The sequence below is a fragment of the Ahaetulla prasina genome, chromosome 11, assembly GCF_028640845.1.
Source record: "Ahaetulla prasina isolate Xishuangbanna chromosome 11, ASM2864084v1, whole genome shotgun sequence".
In the NCBI taxonomy this organism is placed as follows: Eukaryota; Metazoa; Chordata; class Lepidosauria; order Squamata; family Colubridae; genus Ahaetulla; species Ahaetulla prasina.
In genome coordinates, this window is record NC_080549.1 from 28,686,747 (window position 1) to 28,703,810 (window position 17,064).

Consider the following 17,064-nt stretch of genomic DNA (forward strand, 5'->3'; position numbering starts at 1 on the left):
CTAGAACTAAGGAGAAACTTCCTAATAGTGAGAACAATCAATCAGACGAACAACTTGCCTTCAGAAGTTGTGGCTGCTCCAATACTGGAAGTTTTTAAGAAGGGACTAGGTAACCATTCGTCTAAAATGGTATTAGATCGCCTGCTTGTAGGGGGTTGGACTAGAAAACCCCCAAGGTCCCTTCCAACTCTGTTATTCTGATAGTTCTTCTGCTTGTACTAAATGGTTTTCTACCTGCAGTAAATGAGATAAATTGTGGGTTTAAAAAGCCAAGAGGTTTAACTTTTGGTCAGGTTGTAACCTGCCCTATGAGACTAGTATGGATTGTGTTTGAATGCCATAATCCTGGCATGTTAATTTAGAGCAGGGGTGTCCAAACTACGGCCTGCGGGCCAACTGCGGCCCGCGGGTCAGTTTTTATTGGCCCGCAGCAAATTTTGAAAGTATAACTGAATATGGCCCTTTTCGGCTGCCTCCCGGTGGTTCGCTGCGAGGCTCGCGGCTCCTCCCCATGGGCGGGGAATAATGAAGGGAGGGGGCGGAGGAGGCGGCGAGCGGGAAAGAGGCTGCTGGCCGTGCCCGACCCCAGCAGTTCTACCCTCGCCTACCTCGGGCCGCCTAGTGAGGCTCCTCGCGCCTTCCCATGTCGGACACGCGTGGCGGCAGTGACAGCCATCGAGAAACAGGTGAGGAGGCGGCGAGCGGGAAAGAGGCTGCTGGCCGTGCCCGACCCCAGCAGTTCTACCCTCGCCTACCTCGGGCCGCCTAGTGAGGCTCCTCGCGCCTTCCCATGTCGGACACGCGTGGCGGCAGTGACAGCCATCGAGAAACAGGTGAGGAGGCGGCGAGCGGGAAAGAGGCTGCTGGCCGTGCCCGACCCCAGCAGTTCTACCCTCGCCTTCCTCGGGCTGCCTGGCGAGGCTCCTCGCGCCTCCACCCCTTGGGCAGGGAATAATGAAGGGAGGGGGCGGAGGAGGAGGCGGCGAGCGAGAAAGAGGCTGCTGGCCGTGCCCGACCCCAGCAGTTCTACCCTCGCCTTCCTCGGGCCACCTGGCGAGGCTCCTCGCGCCTCCACCCCTTGGGCAGGGAATAACGAAGGGAGGGGGCGGAGGAGGTGGCGGCGAGCAAGAAAGAGGCTGCTGGCTGTGCCCGACCCCAGGAGTTCTACTCTCGCCTTCCTCGGGCCGCCTGGCGAGGCTCCTCGCGCCTCCCCATGTCGGACACGCGTGGCGGCAGTGACAGCCATCGAGAAACAGGTGAGGCGGCGAACGGGAAAGAGGCTGCTGGCCGTGCCCGACCCCAGCAGTTCTACCCTTGCCTTCCTCGGGCTGCCTGGCGAGGCTCCTCGCGCCTCCACCCCTTGGGCAGGGGTGGGGGCGGAGGAGGCGGGGACGGAGGAGGCGGGGACGAAGGGAGGGGGCGGAGGAGGCGGTGGCGAGCGAGAAAGAGGCTGCTGGCTGTGCCCGACCCCAGCAGTTCTACCCTCGCCTTCCTCGGGCCGCCTGGCGAGGCTCCTCGCGCCTCCACCCCTTGGGCAGGGAATAACGAAGGGAGGGGGCGGAGGAGGCGGTGGCGGCGAAAGAGGCTGCTGGCCGTGCCCAACCCCAGCTGTTCTACCCTCGCCTCGGCCGCCTGGCGAGGCTCGCCCCTCCACCCCTGGGGCAGGGGTGGGGGCGGAGGAGGCGGGGACGGAGGAGGCGGGGACGAAGGGAGGGGGCGGAGGAGGCGGTGGCGAGCGAGAAAGAGGCTGCTGGCTGTGCCCGACCCCAGCAGTTCTACCCTCGCCTTCCTCGGGCCGCCTGGCGAGGCTCCTCGCGCCTCCACCCCTTGGGCAGGGAATAACGAAGGGAGGGGGCGGAGGAGGCGGTGGCGAGCGAGAAAGAGGCTGCTGGCCGTGCCCAACCCCAGCTGTTCTACCCTCGCCTTCCTCGGGCCGCCTGGCGAGGCTCCTCGCGCCTCCACCCCTTGGGCAGGGAATAACGAAGGGAGTTTCAAGTTCATACCAAATACAAAAGAAAAGCCAAGATCAGGGGTGTCCAAACCTGGTCTCTTTAAGACTTGTGGACTTCAATTCCCAGAGTTCCTCAGCCAGCTTTGCTGGCTGAGGGACTCTGGGAGTTGAAGTCCACAAGTCTTAAAGAGACCAGGTTTGACACCTAAGATGAATGAATATGAAACATTTCCTTAAATGAAGATGATATCCACATATTGTAAACTGCACACTTCCCTGCGCTGTCTGAAATCAAGTCTGCTTTTCCAAAGGCAGACCTTTCTGCTAAAAAGGAGAAATATGTTTCTGTAATTACATCTCTTGTGACAGAATTCAACCAGCGTTTTCAAGATTTTTCTGTCATTGAAAAACAAATCAAGCTGTTCTCGACCCCCTTCCTGGTGGATGCAGAAGAAGTGGAGGAGAGTCTGCAGTTAGAACTGATTGAAATGCAATGTGATGATTCTCTGAAGAGTCAACATCAGCTTCTCTCCCTCCCTGACTTCTATCAGAGTTTGGATCATGCCAAGTTTCCTCTGATGAGACGCCACGCAAAAAGAATGATGAGCCTGTTCGGCTCAACATACATATGTGAACAAACATTTTCTCTGTTAAATCAGAACAAAAGCAGACTGAGATCCAGAATGACTGATAGCCATCTCTGTGAAGTCCTTCGTGTCTCAACCACCAAACTTTCATATACTTAAGCCTAAACTGTGCATAGGGACTACCCAGACGGCTGAAAAAAGTGATTTCTGACAGGTTCTCACACTTTTGACCAGTCCTCACACTTATGACCGGTCATCATTTATGCCTGTTGCAGCATTTTGTGCATAAGGACTACTCAGAGGGCTGAAAAAGTTATTTTTGACCTGTCCTCACACTTTTGACTGGTCCTCACACCTATTTATTTATTTATTTTTATTTATTAATCGTATTTATATACCGCCCTATCTCCCGAAGGACTCAGGGCGGTTCACAGGCATTTAAAAACATATAAATATAAATACAGAATAAAAACAATTAAGAAACTTATTTGAAAGCCCGTTAATTAAAATATACAAATAAAACCCAATTAAAACCCATGAATTTAAAACCTAGCTCAGTCCTGCACAATTAAATAAATATGTTTTAAGCCCGCGGAAGGTCCAAGGTCCGGAAGCTGGCGGAGTCCGGGGAAGTTCGTTCCAAAGGGTGGGAGCCCCCACAGAGAAGGCCCTTGCCCTGGGCGTCGCCAGACGACATTGCCTTGCTGACGGCACCCTGAGGAGACCCTCTCTGTGAGAGCGCACGGGTCGGTGAGAGGTATTCGGTAGCAGTAGGCGGTCCCGTAAGTAACCCGGCCCAATGCCATGGAGCGCTTTAAAGGTGGTCACCAAGACCTTGAAGCGCACCCGGAAAGCCACAGGTAGCCAGTGCAGTCTGCGCAGGATGGGTGTTATACGGGAGCCACGAGGGGCTCCATCTATCACCCGCGCAGCCGCGTTCTGGACTAACTGCAGCCTCGGATGCCCTTCAAGGAGCCCCATGTAGAGCATTGCAGTAATCCAGGCGAGACGTCACGAGTGCGTGGTGACCGTGCATAGGGCATCTCGGTCCAGAAAGGCGCAACTGGCGTACCAGGCGAACCTGGTGAACGCTCTCCTGGAGCGGCCGTCAAATGGTCTTCTAGAGACAGCCGTTCATCCAGGAGGACGCCTAAGTTGCGGACCCTTTCCATCGGGGCCAATGACTCGCCACCGATGGTCAGCCGCGGATTAAGCTGACTGTACCGGGATGCCGGCATCCACAACCACTCTGTCTTGGCGGGATTGGGCTTGAGCCTGTTTCTCCCCATCCAGACCCGTACGGCCTCCAGGCACCGGGACAGCACTTGATAACCGTTGGGGTGGTCCGGTGTAGAAAAGTACAGCTGGGTGTCATCCGCATACAGCTGATACTTCACACCGAAACCACTGATGATCTCACCCAGCGGCTTCATGTAGATGTTAAACAGGAGGGGCGAGAGAATCGACCCCTGCGGCACCCCACAAGTGAGGCGCCTCGGGGTCGACCTCTGCCCCCCTGTCAACACCGACTGCGGCCGGTCGGAGAGATAGGAGGAGGACCACCGATAAACGGTGCCTCCCACTCCCAATCCCTCCAACCGGCGCAGCAGGATACCATGGTCGATGGTATCGAAAGCCGCTGAGAGGTCTAATAGGACCAGGGCAGAGGAGCAACCCCTATCCCTGGCCCTCCAGAGATCATCCACCAACGCGACCAAAGCCGTCTCCGTGCTGTAACCGGGCCGGAAACCGGACTGGAACGGGTCTAGATAGACAGTTTCATCCAGGTGCAAGGGAAACTGATATGCCACCATACTCTCTACAACCTTCGCCGCAAAGCGAAGGTTGGAGACCGGACGATAGTTACCTAAAACAGCCGGGTCCAGGGAAGGCTTCTTAAGGAGGGGCCTCACCACCGCCTCTTTCAAGGCGGCCGGGAAGACACCCTCCACCAAAGAAGCGGTCGTAATCGCCTGGAGCCAGCCTCGTGTGACCTCCCGAGTGGCCAGCACCAGCCAGGAGGGGCACGGGTCCAGTAAACATGTGGTGGCATTCAGCCTACCCAGCAACCTGTCCATGTCCTCAGGAGCCACAGGGTCAAACTCATCCCAAACAATATCGCCAAGACCACCCTCGAACATCTCGCCCGCATCACCGCAATCTTGGTCCAACCCATCCCGAAGCTGAACGATTTTATCGTATAGATAACCGTTAAACTCCTCAGCACGGCCCTGCAGCGGGTCATCCCGCTCCCCCTGATGTAGGAGGGAGCGGGTCACCCGAAACAGGGCGGCTGGGCGGTTATCTGCCGATGCAATGAGGAGGAGGCGAGCTACGCCGCTTCCTCAATGCCACTAGGTAAGTCCTAGTATAGGACTTCACTAGTGTCCGATCAGCTTCCGAACGGCTAGACCTCCAGGAACTCTCTAGGCGTCTTCTCCGGCGCTTCATCCCTCTCAGCTCCTCGGAAAACCAAGGAGCCGGTTGGGACCTGCGCCGGGTCAGAGGCCGCAAAGGCACGACACGGTCTAAGGCCCCCGCCGCGGCCCGTTCCCAGGCCGCCGCAAGTTCCTCAGCCGAGCCGTGGGCCAGACCCTCAGGAAACGGCCCAAGCTCCGTCCGGAACCCATCAGGGTCCATCAGGCGCCTGGGGCGGAACCAACGTGTCGGCTCCGCCTCCCTGCGGTGGTGAATGGCGGTCAGAAAGTCCAAGCGAAGAAGAGTGATCTGACCATGACAAAGGTTCGATGACTATTTCCTTTAAGTCCAGATCTCTCAACCACTGTCCAGAGAGAACAATCAGGTCCAGAGTGCCACCCCCAATGTGAGTAGGGCCATCAACTACTTGGGTCAGATCCAAGGCCGTCATGGAAGCCGTGAACTCCCGAGCTGCCGTCGATGATGAGCCGGAAGATGGCAAGTTAAAGTCCCCATGACTAAAAGTCTGGGGTCTCAACTGCCACCCCAGCCAGCATCTCCAGGAGCTCGGGCAGGGCAGCTGTCACGCAGCAAGGAGCCAGGTACGTGATCAGCAAGCCCATCTGACACCCACGACCCCATCTCACAAAGAGGATTCGCACCCGGCAATCTGAGGTACAGTGGTCTCCTCGGCTCTAGACTCTCTCTAATCACAACCGCCACCCCCACCCCTACCCTGGGCCTCGGCTGATGGAATGCACGGAAACCCGGCGGGCACATCTCTACAAGGCACGCCTTCAGTGCCCAACCAGGTCTCCGTAATGCCCATAAGGTCCATGGAACCCCTGTATAAGATCACAAACAAGGGGGCTTTGTTCACCACAGACCGAGCATTGCACAACATCAATCAAGGCCCAGGCTCTGAGGATCCTGACCATCCGGGAACGGAAAAGTCCAAGGGGTCGGAGCGTGATCGCTTTAAGACATCGAGCACGCGCTCCCGAATTTGATATGACCCCTCGCTTCCGCCATACCTGCCCCTCCCACTTACCGTGTCAATAGGACCACCTCACAGATAGGAACAAACTCCTCCCCCATAACCTCCGAACCTGATAATAAAAAACCGCCGCGAGCATGTGCAGGAACTGGCCCCTTACCCGACGGGTTACCCCCATTACCCGCCCTTACCCTCCCACCCCTTAAAAATTCCCTCTCTAAAAAACCCCACAAGCTCTTCTTTTTCGCATGCCACCTCTGTGGGTCCCAAGACCCGTCATGGAGGCCGGCCCTCGATAATGAGGAGGGCCATTCCTGCGGGGGCGGGGGGGCTCCGAGGCGCAAGAGTTCACAAGCAGTATAATGCGAGCAGCTGAGACTAAGAATCGGCAAAGTAGAGGCTCCATCTCCGGATGGCAAGATGATGACTGATGGTACTAGTCCAGAATGAAGGCATACAAAGAATGGAACAGCAATTAGCACCGAATGACAGTCAAGATGGTATTCTGTCCGGTGCCTAGTCCAAACATCCTGGAACCGGGGGTGAGGGGAAATGGTATTCCAGTCGCTGGCTACGTCCTCCTCCGTCCTCCTCTGTCCCCAACTAAATCCCATGTCCCCCCCCAAGGAGTCCTAATAGGACCATAAACGGCCATAGTAGTCTCAAAAAAGGCCGAGGGGGGCATGGGTGATGTTAAAATAGTCACAGTCATAGACTGGTTGCAGGGGGCAACTCCGGGGTGCCTCCATCGTCTCCCCGCAATCCTCCAATAACCATCTCCAGACATGGCCAGGAAAAGAATCCTAACCACTCCAGAAGCCGGGTCTCCCCAGACCTCTCCCTCCAACTATCTTTACATTTTGCACCCTATCTTGTAACCGTGGTGAAGAGAAGCAGTTGTGAAATGAGTGATATGGTTGTTAAAAATGCTGCAATGGGGATAAATGTGAGGATGGTCATAAGTGTGAGGACTGGTCAAAAATTACTTTTTTTAGCCCTCTGAGTAGTTTCTATGCCCATAGCCACATCCACTCAGTCACATGAGGAGTTAGCCACGCCCACCAGTCACATGACCACCAAGCCACACCCCAAAATAAGCCACGTCCACAGAACTGGTACGAAAAAAATTACACCCCCCCCCCCCGTTCAATGGTGTGGCCCGGGCCTTTGCTTATTTTTCTGTATTTGGCCCTCACCAAAAAAACTTTGGACACCCCTGATTTAGAGTGTTTAGACCACATGGGACCCCCAGCACAAATAATAGTATGCAACTTTCTCAGTTGCCCATCCTGGTTTTCTGGGAAAGGTGAGTGGTTTAGAAAACCTTTGGAAAAGAGCAGTGATAGTTCTGGAAACTTGTGTAGCCTTAAAAACAGTGTTTGGAGGTTGGATCTGGCCTGCGACCAGAGCTTCTCAGCCCCAACAACTTCAAGATTTATGTACTTCAACATAGTCCTGGCAGTTGAGGCTCATACATCTGGAAGTTGTTGAGGTAGAGAAATATTAATCTAGACTATAATGTACAAATTAGGGCCCTGGAACAAAATTTGGTCCTTCTAGAAGTTGTCGCCTAATTGTGATTTTTAATCTGGCAGAAGGGAGACTTACTAAAGGAATTATTCTAACTTACTCTTGATTTACTCTTAATTTGATTCAGTTTATTTTTGATTGTTCTGGTTCCATTCGGTTTTGTCCAACTGCAGTTTGTAGAGCATTTATCTGTAAGGTGGCTCCAAAATGTCAGGTTGGGTTTTTGCATAAAGCCCATTTAGGATTCACGCATCAGGTGAAACCCTAACTCAGTTTGTTTTGAACTAAGAGAGCTGTGTTTCTAGCTTAGCATGTAACATGAATGCCACAGCATCTTTGGCTGAAATAGTCAATTCTTTAGAGAGCAGGATGCTGAAGGTGAGTCTTTGCCAGGCACGTGAGAGGGAAAATGATGGCAATCACATCTGTTTTATCTAATTCATTATATTTGTGCAACTTACAATGTATAATGTAATGGCTGCTGCTGGTGCCCATGATATAATGATCTCTGATGCTTGGGCAATAGAACCTTTCTTGACAATTTCTGGAATCAAGTTATCCCTGCAAGTGGCCTCTCATGTGCATTGGCACCGTGGCAACTGCGGGGGCCTTTGGGTCTGCTGTGCTCTTGGGGGTCTGCTCGGAGAAGATAGGCAGGTGCCACTAGAGGCTGCATTTAACTTTACCAGATACTGTAGATGAAACACTCAGCAAGAATCTAACGACAAGTTTTTCTCTTGAATGTCAGGGTTGCTGGTGAAGAAGACAGGACAGCACCCCGTCTCTTCCCTTTGTTCCCTCCACATTGCTTGGTCTCAGTGTGGGAGCTCAGGCCGCTCTTTTGGCTCAGCTCTTTTGCAAGGGGGCAGGTGATTCTCTCTGCTTTCATCCCAGGGAAGCGCCCCCCACTCCCATACACAAACTCATGTATGCACACTGGTATTGCTGGGCTCCCAATGGGCCGCAGCTTCTTGGTACTTACCAGTTTTGGGCTTGCACTGATATGATTTGCACATGCATATCCCTGTGCATGCACACCTATACATCAGCTGCAGTGTATGAAGGGGAAACAACACAGCCTTCAGTCCTGCCCTATTTCCAGGCACACACTCTGGGCACCTTGGCATCTCCGGGTGGTGGTTATAGGGAAAAATCGAAGAGGTAAAGCTCCTTCTGCCCCCTTGAGCTTTTGATAGGAAAGCCCCAAATGTGAGAAATAATATCTGGGAAGCAAAAGTTCAGTAGAGCGAATTCCGACACATTCTCAGTGTCCCTCTCAACCCCACAAAAGGTTGCATCCTGCAGGGAGAGAACGTGCCTTGGGCGGGCATTCTGAAATAGCATTGTCAGAGAAGCCTGATAGAAGGGTCGGCTTGGTGTTTAGGACGTCTTTCTGAGCCCCCACCAGATGTGTTGGGGTTGCATTCCAAAGAGGTGGGGGTGAGGAGGCTCAGAAATGGCTGAGGGGCAGCTGACTCAGAGTGTCTTTTCTGCTGTTCATTTTCATTGGAATAGAACCATAGAGTGGTGGGGATAAATCTCTGTCTTAGCAGGGAGAAGGAAGTTTAGGTAGGCTCCATTTCATGACTATTTAGGTTGTTATTATAATAATAGACCAAAACAGTGTTTCTTTTTTTTTTTTTTTATTCAAAAAGTTTTACAAAATTTTTTTTTCCCCCTTTCCCCCCCTCCTCCCTCCTCCCTCCCCCTCCCCGACTTCCCGGAACGAGCACAAGGTATAGTTAAAATAAAACAAACATATGCTAAAAATTTTCATCCCAACTTAATTATACCCCTACAATCATCAATTCCTAACTTCCCCAAAAGCAATCAAAATAATACATCATAATCATTCAAAACAGTCTGATAACTCTTAGTCTGATATCTACGTTGAATATAGTCAATCCATTTTTCCATTCCTTTAAGTATCTTTCTTGCGTATTGTCTTTCAAAAGGCTGATATCTTCGCCATCTCAGCCAAATTGGCAACTTTCAATATCCATTCTTCTATTGTTGGTACTTCTTTTTCTTCCAATATTGTCCTATTAGTAATCTTGCTGCAGTTATTAGATTTAAAATCAATTTAGTCTCAATTACTGTACAATCCGTAATAATTCCCAACAAGAAAAATTGCGGCAGGAACTTTATCTTCTTTTCAGAACATTTTGTAAAATCCACCAAATTTTTATCCAAAAGGCCTTTATGTCCTTACAAGTCCACCAAATGTGAAAATATGTAGCGTCATCACAATTACATCTCCAACATTTTGCTTGCATTTCTGGATACATACACGATAATTTTTAGGATCTAGATGCCATCTATAAAACATTTTATAAAATTTTCCTCAGATTCTGTGCCTGCGTGAATTTAACATTTCTAACCCAAATTTTTCCCACGTTTCCAATAATATTGGCTCCTGAAAATTTTGTGCCCACTTTATCATACAGTCCTTTACCAAGTCCCTTTCAGAATCTATTTCAAGTAACACATTATACAATCTCTTTATATGCTCCTGAGACTGATTTCTAATTTGCTTTACCAAATTTCCCTCGTTCTGCTCTATACCAATTTTCTGATCTCCCTTCCATCTAGCACGTAGTTGCTCATATTGAAACCAAGTATAATTTTTCCCTTCCTCTCTTAATACTTGCAGAGATTTTAACTGCAAATTACCTCTTTCAGTATACAAAAGATCTTTATATGTAATCATTTCCTGATTCTGTTCTATGTTTATATTTTCTACTGTATGTCTAGGACTTGCCCATATAGGAACCTTATAATTTAATTTATAAGAGTATTTTTTCCAAACACGCAGAAGGGCATTTCTTAGCACATGATTTTTAAAGGCCTTATCCACTTTTTTGTCATAAATTAAATATGCATGCCATCCATATAGCAAATCATAACCTTCTATATTCAAAATTCTGTCCTCTGTTAAATTAAACCAATCACTTATTGCAGAGAGAGCAGCTGCTTCATAATATAATTTAAAATTAGGCATTTTAAACCTCCCTTTCCGAGAATCTTGAATTATTTTCATTTTAACCCTAGCTTTTTACCTTCCCATATAAATTTGTTAATTCCTTCTGCCATTCCTCAAGATTCTTATCTTTCTTAATTATTGGTATCATCTGAAAGAGGAATAAAATCTAGGTAAAACATTCATTTTAATAGCAGCAATTCTCCCAACAAAGATAATTGCAATTTTTCCAAACAATCAACTCCTTCTGAACTTTTGCCATAAAACCTCATAGTTATTCTTATACAATTTCACATTTGACGACGTAATATAAACCCTAAGTACTTAACCTTCTTTACAATTTCAAATCCTGTTACTTCCTCTAGTTTTTCTTTCTGTTGTCTGGCCATATTTTTATTATCACTTTTGTCTTTTCTGATTTACCTTAAACCCTGAGACATTCCCATATTGATCAATTATTTCCAACAAAGATTTACTAGAATTTATAGGGTTTGTTAAAGTAATCACCAAGTCATCTGCAAAAGCTCTTAACTTATATTCATACTGTCTAACTCTAATTCCTCTGTCTCCTTTACTTCTCGAATTTTATCCAATAATGGTTCTAGAGTTAAAATAAACAATAATGGTGATAAAGGACATCCCTGTCTTGTTCCTTTCGCTATCTTAAAAGGTTCTGTTAGGCTACCATTGGTTAAAATCTGTGCTGTTTGCTCTCCATAAATTGCCTAATTATTCTTAAAAACCATCTCCAAATTGCATCTTTTCTATTAATTTAAATAAAAATCCCAATGCAATCGATCAAAAGCTTTCTCTGCATCGAGAAAATAAATGCTGCTGGAATAAAAATTTTCTTTTCTAAGTACTCCAATAAATTAACAATCTGCCTAACATTATTCCTCATCTGTCTCCCTTTTATAAATCCAGATTGATCATTATGAATTCTTCGCTGCAGAATCAACATTAATCTATTAGCTATTATTTTAACAAAATCTTATAATCATTATTTAAAAGTGAGATTGGCCTATAATTCCCAGGTTTAGAACAATCCTGTTCCTCTTTGGTATCAATGAAATAAAAGAGGTTCTCCATGAGGGGAATTCTCCTAGTTGTATCTGATTAAATAATTCCTTAAGTGGACCTAACATCTCATCCTGTAAATTCCTATAATAACTAACTGTGAGCCCATCCGTACCAGGAGTTTTCCCCATTTTTAATTGTTTAATTACCAAAATAATTTCTTCCGAAGTTATAGGCCGATTCAGTTCATCCGTTTGTTCTAAAGTTAAATTTTTAACCTTATATTCCTTCAAATAATTATCAATATCCCTATTCAATATATTATCTTTAAGATATAAATTTGTATAATATTCTAAAAAAGCTTTTTTAATTTTATCCTGTTGATATCTCTCTTTACCTTTATATTCTATTTTTTCTATAGTACGTTGTTTTTGTCTTTTTCCATCATTCTATACTGCATCACCACCACTTGATCTTCATTTTTATCCAATTTGATTTGCATTCCCCCCATTCTATTTTCTATTTGTTGATTTGACTGAACAATTTCTTGCACCTCCTCCTCCACTTCCTCCAGTCTTTTTGCCAAACCTTGAAAAGCCATCAAGATATCTTCTCTTATTTTTTTATTATTCTCTTTTATTTTTTCTCTTATTTTCTCATTATTATCCATAATCTCCTTAAACCTTTCTTCAGACACTTTCCCTTGCTCTTTAATCAGATCTTCTAAAGCTGGTTCAGAACCCCTTCTGCCCCCAGTCTTAGGTGGTTTAGTAGCCATTTCAGTTTTAAAATTCACAAAATATAAGTCTAGAAACTTCTCTTTTCCCCTTTAAGTATAGGAGAGCTCAGTTCACTTCATTAAAATCCACACATAACATTTCTTATCTTCTTAGTTGCACAGACTGTTTGAAATTCCATTCGTCACTTTCACTCCCGTTCAGGCGCCATCTTTAAGAGTCAATTAAAACAAAGGAAAATTTTTTTTCTCTTTTTTAGAAGGTAGAAGTCAGGAAATCAAAAATACTTGCAATCCAATAATTGTCCGCTGGCACTCATTCCGCCTGCTTAAAGAGATCCATAAAGATAAGACAATTAGCAGAGATGGACACTTTCTTCTTTTCCTGCTTTTGCAGGAGCGCACTGAAGTCGGAGCTTATGGCAGGAATATTTATGGGACCCGTCGACCCTTCGAAGCTCTGCTTAATTAAAACAAAGCCTCTGGGGAGGTCTACCAACATTTCCTGCTGCTCTTATCTTCCCCTTTCATCCAGGGAAAAAGATTAAAGCCGGCTTTTCCTGGCTTTACGATGTTCAGTGCGGAGCCCCTTTAATTAGGGCTCAGCGAAGAGGTGGAGCCACCCGGAAGTCCCAAAACAGTGTTTCTAAGGAGGACCTTTTGCAATGTTGATTCCAAAATACACAATTGCACCTTTTGAATGAAACTCTGCAGGATCTTTCGGACTACAGTGTATGTCTTTATATTGCTTTAAATTTTTCATTGCACAATTTGAATTCTGTACAAACACAAAAAGACCTTTGGGCAAGCTGTCCTGTGGAAATTGCATTGGAAATAATCTGTGGCTTGATTTTTTTGGAGAGAAGTTGAAAAGAAAAGGAGATGGATAAGGTTTTGGAACTCCAAAGAAGCCTTTGTATTTGCCCATTAAAAGCTTAAATGCAACCCAATAAATGGTTAATGGGCTGCATTCCCCCCCCCCATGTCTTAGACTTTGAGTCCCTCCCATAATCCTCCCATTGTTTGGCTTGTGGATTGGGACCTATGGCAGTTGAAATCTGTCCCTGGAAGGGCTTATATAGGGCGTGTTATTATTTTTCACTGTTGATGGCTGCCTCTTCCTTTATCCTTCAGGCTGTTCCACTCTTTCGAAATCTCTTCCCTCTAAGGCATCAGAATCTTTTTTGTAACCTGGGGGTGGATATGACTTCCTAGTAACTGTGATGCTATTGGTTCCCCCTATTTTTCAACCCAAACCCTCCCCGCCCCCTTAATCAGAATGGAAGGCTTATCCAGATGACTTCTTGCCCTTTGAGAGATGTGAAAAACATCTTGGAAACATTGTCTGTGCCCAGTTGTGTGAAGTTCTCAGCCTGCCTCCTGGAGAACGTCTGGATCCCAATTGCCTGGTTGTCACCCTGAACTACATTCCTAATAGTGGTGCTGCCATTTTTAGTTAAGGGGTTGTCTTGTAGCTAAGATTGTGTTTTGTGTGGTGTGCTGGATTTTTCATTATTTTCTCCTTCTAATTCCAGATTAGCGTACGAGTGACCACCATGGATGCTGAGTTGGAATTTGCCATTCAGCCCAATACAACGGGGAAGCAGCTCTTTGATCAGGTAAGGTGGCTGGCCAGGAATCAACTGTGTAATGTTGGATTGTCCTCCTCAAATCTGCCCTGGTCAGATCCCCTCGAGGGCTCTGTGTTGAGTTCTGGCACTACCACAGTTCACAAAGAACAACAAATTGAATGAATCCAGAGGTTTCTAAGGCTTCTAAGATGATGAATCTGGAAATAAAGTCCTGTGAGGAACAGTGTGGAGGATTAGAGAAGAATGACCGAGGAGAGATGCAAAAGCATTCTTTAACTCTCTCTGAAGATTTCTCATGCAGAAAAGGGAATAAATTTGTTCTCTGTCAGTCAAGAGGATAGAATCAGAACCAGTGAGCAGAAATTGCAGGGAAGAACTGCCAAAATGATGGAGGCTCCAGAAACCAAATTGTGTGGTTAGAGGTTCTGAGTATGTTTAGCCTACAGGAGAAAAGGCTAAGAGGAAAGAGATAGGAGCAGTCTTCAAACATGGGAAGCATTGTCATGTAGAGGAAGATGTGAACTTATTCTCTGTTGCCTTTGAGGCAGAGGTGGGTTCCTACCAGTTCAGCCCGGTTCTACCGAATAGGTAGTAACTAGGGACTGGTTCTCTGAACCGGTAGTAATGGCAGCCTGGCCACGCCCCCAAACCGGTCCCCCGGTCGCTGCTTACTCGCCCACCCGATGCGTCCATCAGATGGTAAGCTGACCGGAGCTGGAAAGCTGCTGGCTGGCAAAGAAGCCTCTTGGCTACCTGGCTGCAGGGCGCCGAGAAGTCCTTCAGCTGGTGAGAAGAAAGCTGCGTATGCGCAAAGTTGGCAGCAGTGACCGGAGGTCTTTTTGGCACCCTGCGTCTGTGGCTGGGTGGAAAAGAAGCCTCTCAGCTTCCAAGTTCTGCAGCAGGCTCGGTCCCTTCACAGGGTCGCTTTTCTCCATGCCTGAGAAAGACCAAAAGCCTTTAAGGACAAAGTCGGCGTAGCCGCCTAGATGAGGAAAAAGAAAATGAACCACAGAGGAAAGGAGCCTCCCTGAAGCTGCCGGTGTTGCAGCTGCCCCCCACCCCCGTCCTCACAGCTTGGAGCTCCAAGTGGAAGAGGTCCTCGGGTGTTGCAAAGAAGCGGCAGCTGAGGACGGAAGAGTTCACTCAGGAGTAACGCTGATGAGGAAGGTGGCCAGGTCAGAGGGAGGCGTAGCCCGAGCTCTCTGGGATAGGTAAACAAGTATGGGGAGGTGAACTGAATGAATGAATGAATATTTTAATTTGTATACCGCCCTTCTCCCGAAGGACTCAGGGCGGTGAACACGCAGATAAAATACAAATATACACAATAGTTAAAACAACCCTTAAAAAACTGATTTAAATTAGCCCAAGTATTAAAATAACTTACACCCCCATAAAATAACAAAAATTTATAAACCCATCAAATACAATTAAAATCTAAAGATAAAAATCAAGCTAGTCCAGCCATACGAAATAAATAGGTTTTAAGTTCGCGGCGAAAGGTCCTAAGGTCAGGTAGTAGTCGAAGTCCGAGGGGAAGTTCGTTCCACAGGGTCGGAGCCCCCACAGAGAAGGCCCTCCCCCTGGGGGCCGCCAGTCGACACTGTTTGGCTGACGGCACCCTGAGGAGTCCCTCTCTGTGGGAACGCACCGGACGATGGGAGATAGAGGTCGGCAGTAGACGGTCCCGTAGATGGCTAAGCCTTGCACACTCATCTCGCGGACGGGACCCAGTCGGCCTGGTCCGTAGCCCGGTCCTAAGCCATGGAGCGCTCTAAAGGTGGTAACCAATACCTTGAAGCGCACCCGGAAAACAACAGGTAGCCAGTGCAGTCTGCGCAGGATAGGTGTTACGTGGGAGCTCCGAACCGCTCCCTCAATAACCCGCGCAGCCGCATTCTGAACTAGCTGAAGTCTCCGGGTGCTCTTCAAGGGGAGCCCCATGTAGAGAGCATTGCAGTAGTCCAGGCGAGAGGTCACGAGAGCATGAGTGACCATGCATAAGGCATCCCGGTCCAGGATGCCTGGTGGATCAGGCGAACTGAGTGGACTCGGCCCCCTGTGTATTGCACCCCCACTCCCAGCCTTTGCCCGTGCCTCCGTGCCGCCAGCATCTCCTGAACCCACCGCCATTGGAGCCGCGACAGGGACTAGGGCAGCCCGGTAAGCTGGGCGCCTGAAAATGCGGCGGAGACTCCCTGCAGTTCCTCGGTTTGTCTGGGCTGCAACTGAGCCGGCTGCCTTGAGCCGGCAGACGGAGGCACCCTTCCCCAGCCAGATCTTTCCGGATTTGACTTAGAGGAAAGTGCAGCTCATGGTTGCTATATTTCGCTGTGCTGCAATAGCGAAGGGGAAGAAAAAACCAGTGGAGAGCATGTTGAGCTGCTCCAGTCCACATGTTCTCCAGATCAGCGGCTGTTTCTCTCCTTCGTTGCTCTTTATGGGAAAGCGTTTGGCGCAGCACACTGAAATGTAGCAGCCATGAGTTGCACTTTCCTCCAAGTCTCATCCCAAAAGCTCTGTGCAGAGAGAAGCTCCTGTTTCCCTCTGCCACCCACAGCGCCTAGAGGAAAGCAGGGCTCATGGCTGCTAAATTTCGCTGTGCTGCGCCAAACGCTTTCCCATAAAGAGCAATGAAGGAGAGAAACAGCCGCTGACCTGGAGAACACGTGGACTGGAGCAGCTCTGTGTGCTCTCCACTGGCTGTTTCTTCCCCTTCGCTAGTGCAGCACAGCGAAATGTAGCAGCCATGAGCTGCGCTTTCCTCTAAGTCAAATCTGGAAAGATCTGGCTGGGGAGGGGTGCCTCCGTCTGCTGGCTCAGGGAAGCGGGCTCAGCTGCAACCCAGACAAGCCGAGGAACTGCAGGGAGCCTCCTGTGTGTTACACCCCCTCCTCCCAGCCTTCGCCTGCACCTCTGTGGCGCTAGGGTCTCCCAAAGCCACCGCTGTTGGAGCCGCGACAGGAGCAGGGGCAGCCCAGTAAGCTGGGCACCCGAAAACAGCACAGAGGTGGGGGCGAAGGCTGGGAGGGTGGGGGTGCAACATGCAAGAGGCTCCCTGCAGTTCCTCAGGTCATCTGAGCTGCAGCTGAGTCTGCTGCCCTGAGCTGGCGGAGGCTGCGTAGGGCACGGCTGGGAGCATGCTAACCTTGACCTCCCAGAATGCTGGACTCTGCTGTTGCCATCGCCCCTGGCCTGCCCACCTCAGCCCCGGCTGACTCCATGCTCATGTGGGCTATAGCATGAGCGTGGCTCT

The 17,064-nt window shown here is 48.8% G+C and overlaps 1 protein-coding gene across 1 annotated transcript in view; it reads left to right on the plus strand.

Moving 5' to 3' along the window:
• Positions 1–17,064, plus strand: part of MSN (moesin) — an 89,625-nt gene that overhangs the window by 43,365 nt on the left and 29,196 nt on the right. Inside the window, exon 2 of the mRNA XM_058196683.1 lies at positions 13,752–13,835. Coding sequence (XP_058052666.1) covers positions 13,752–13,835 — 84 coding nt within the window. The remainder of the gene's footprint in view (positions 1–13,751; positions 13,836–17,064) is intronic.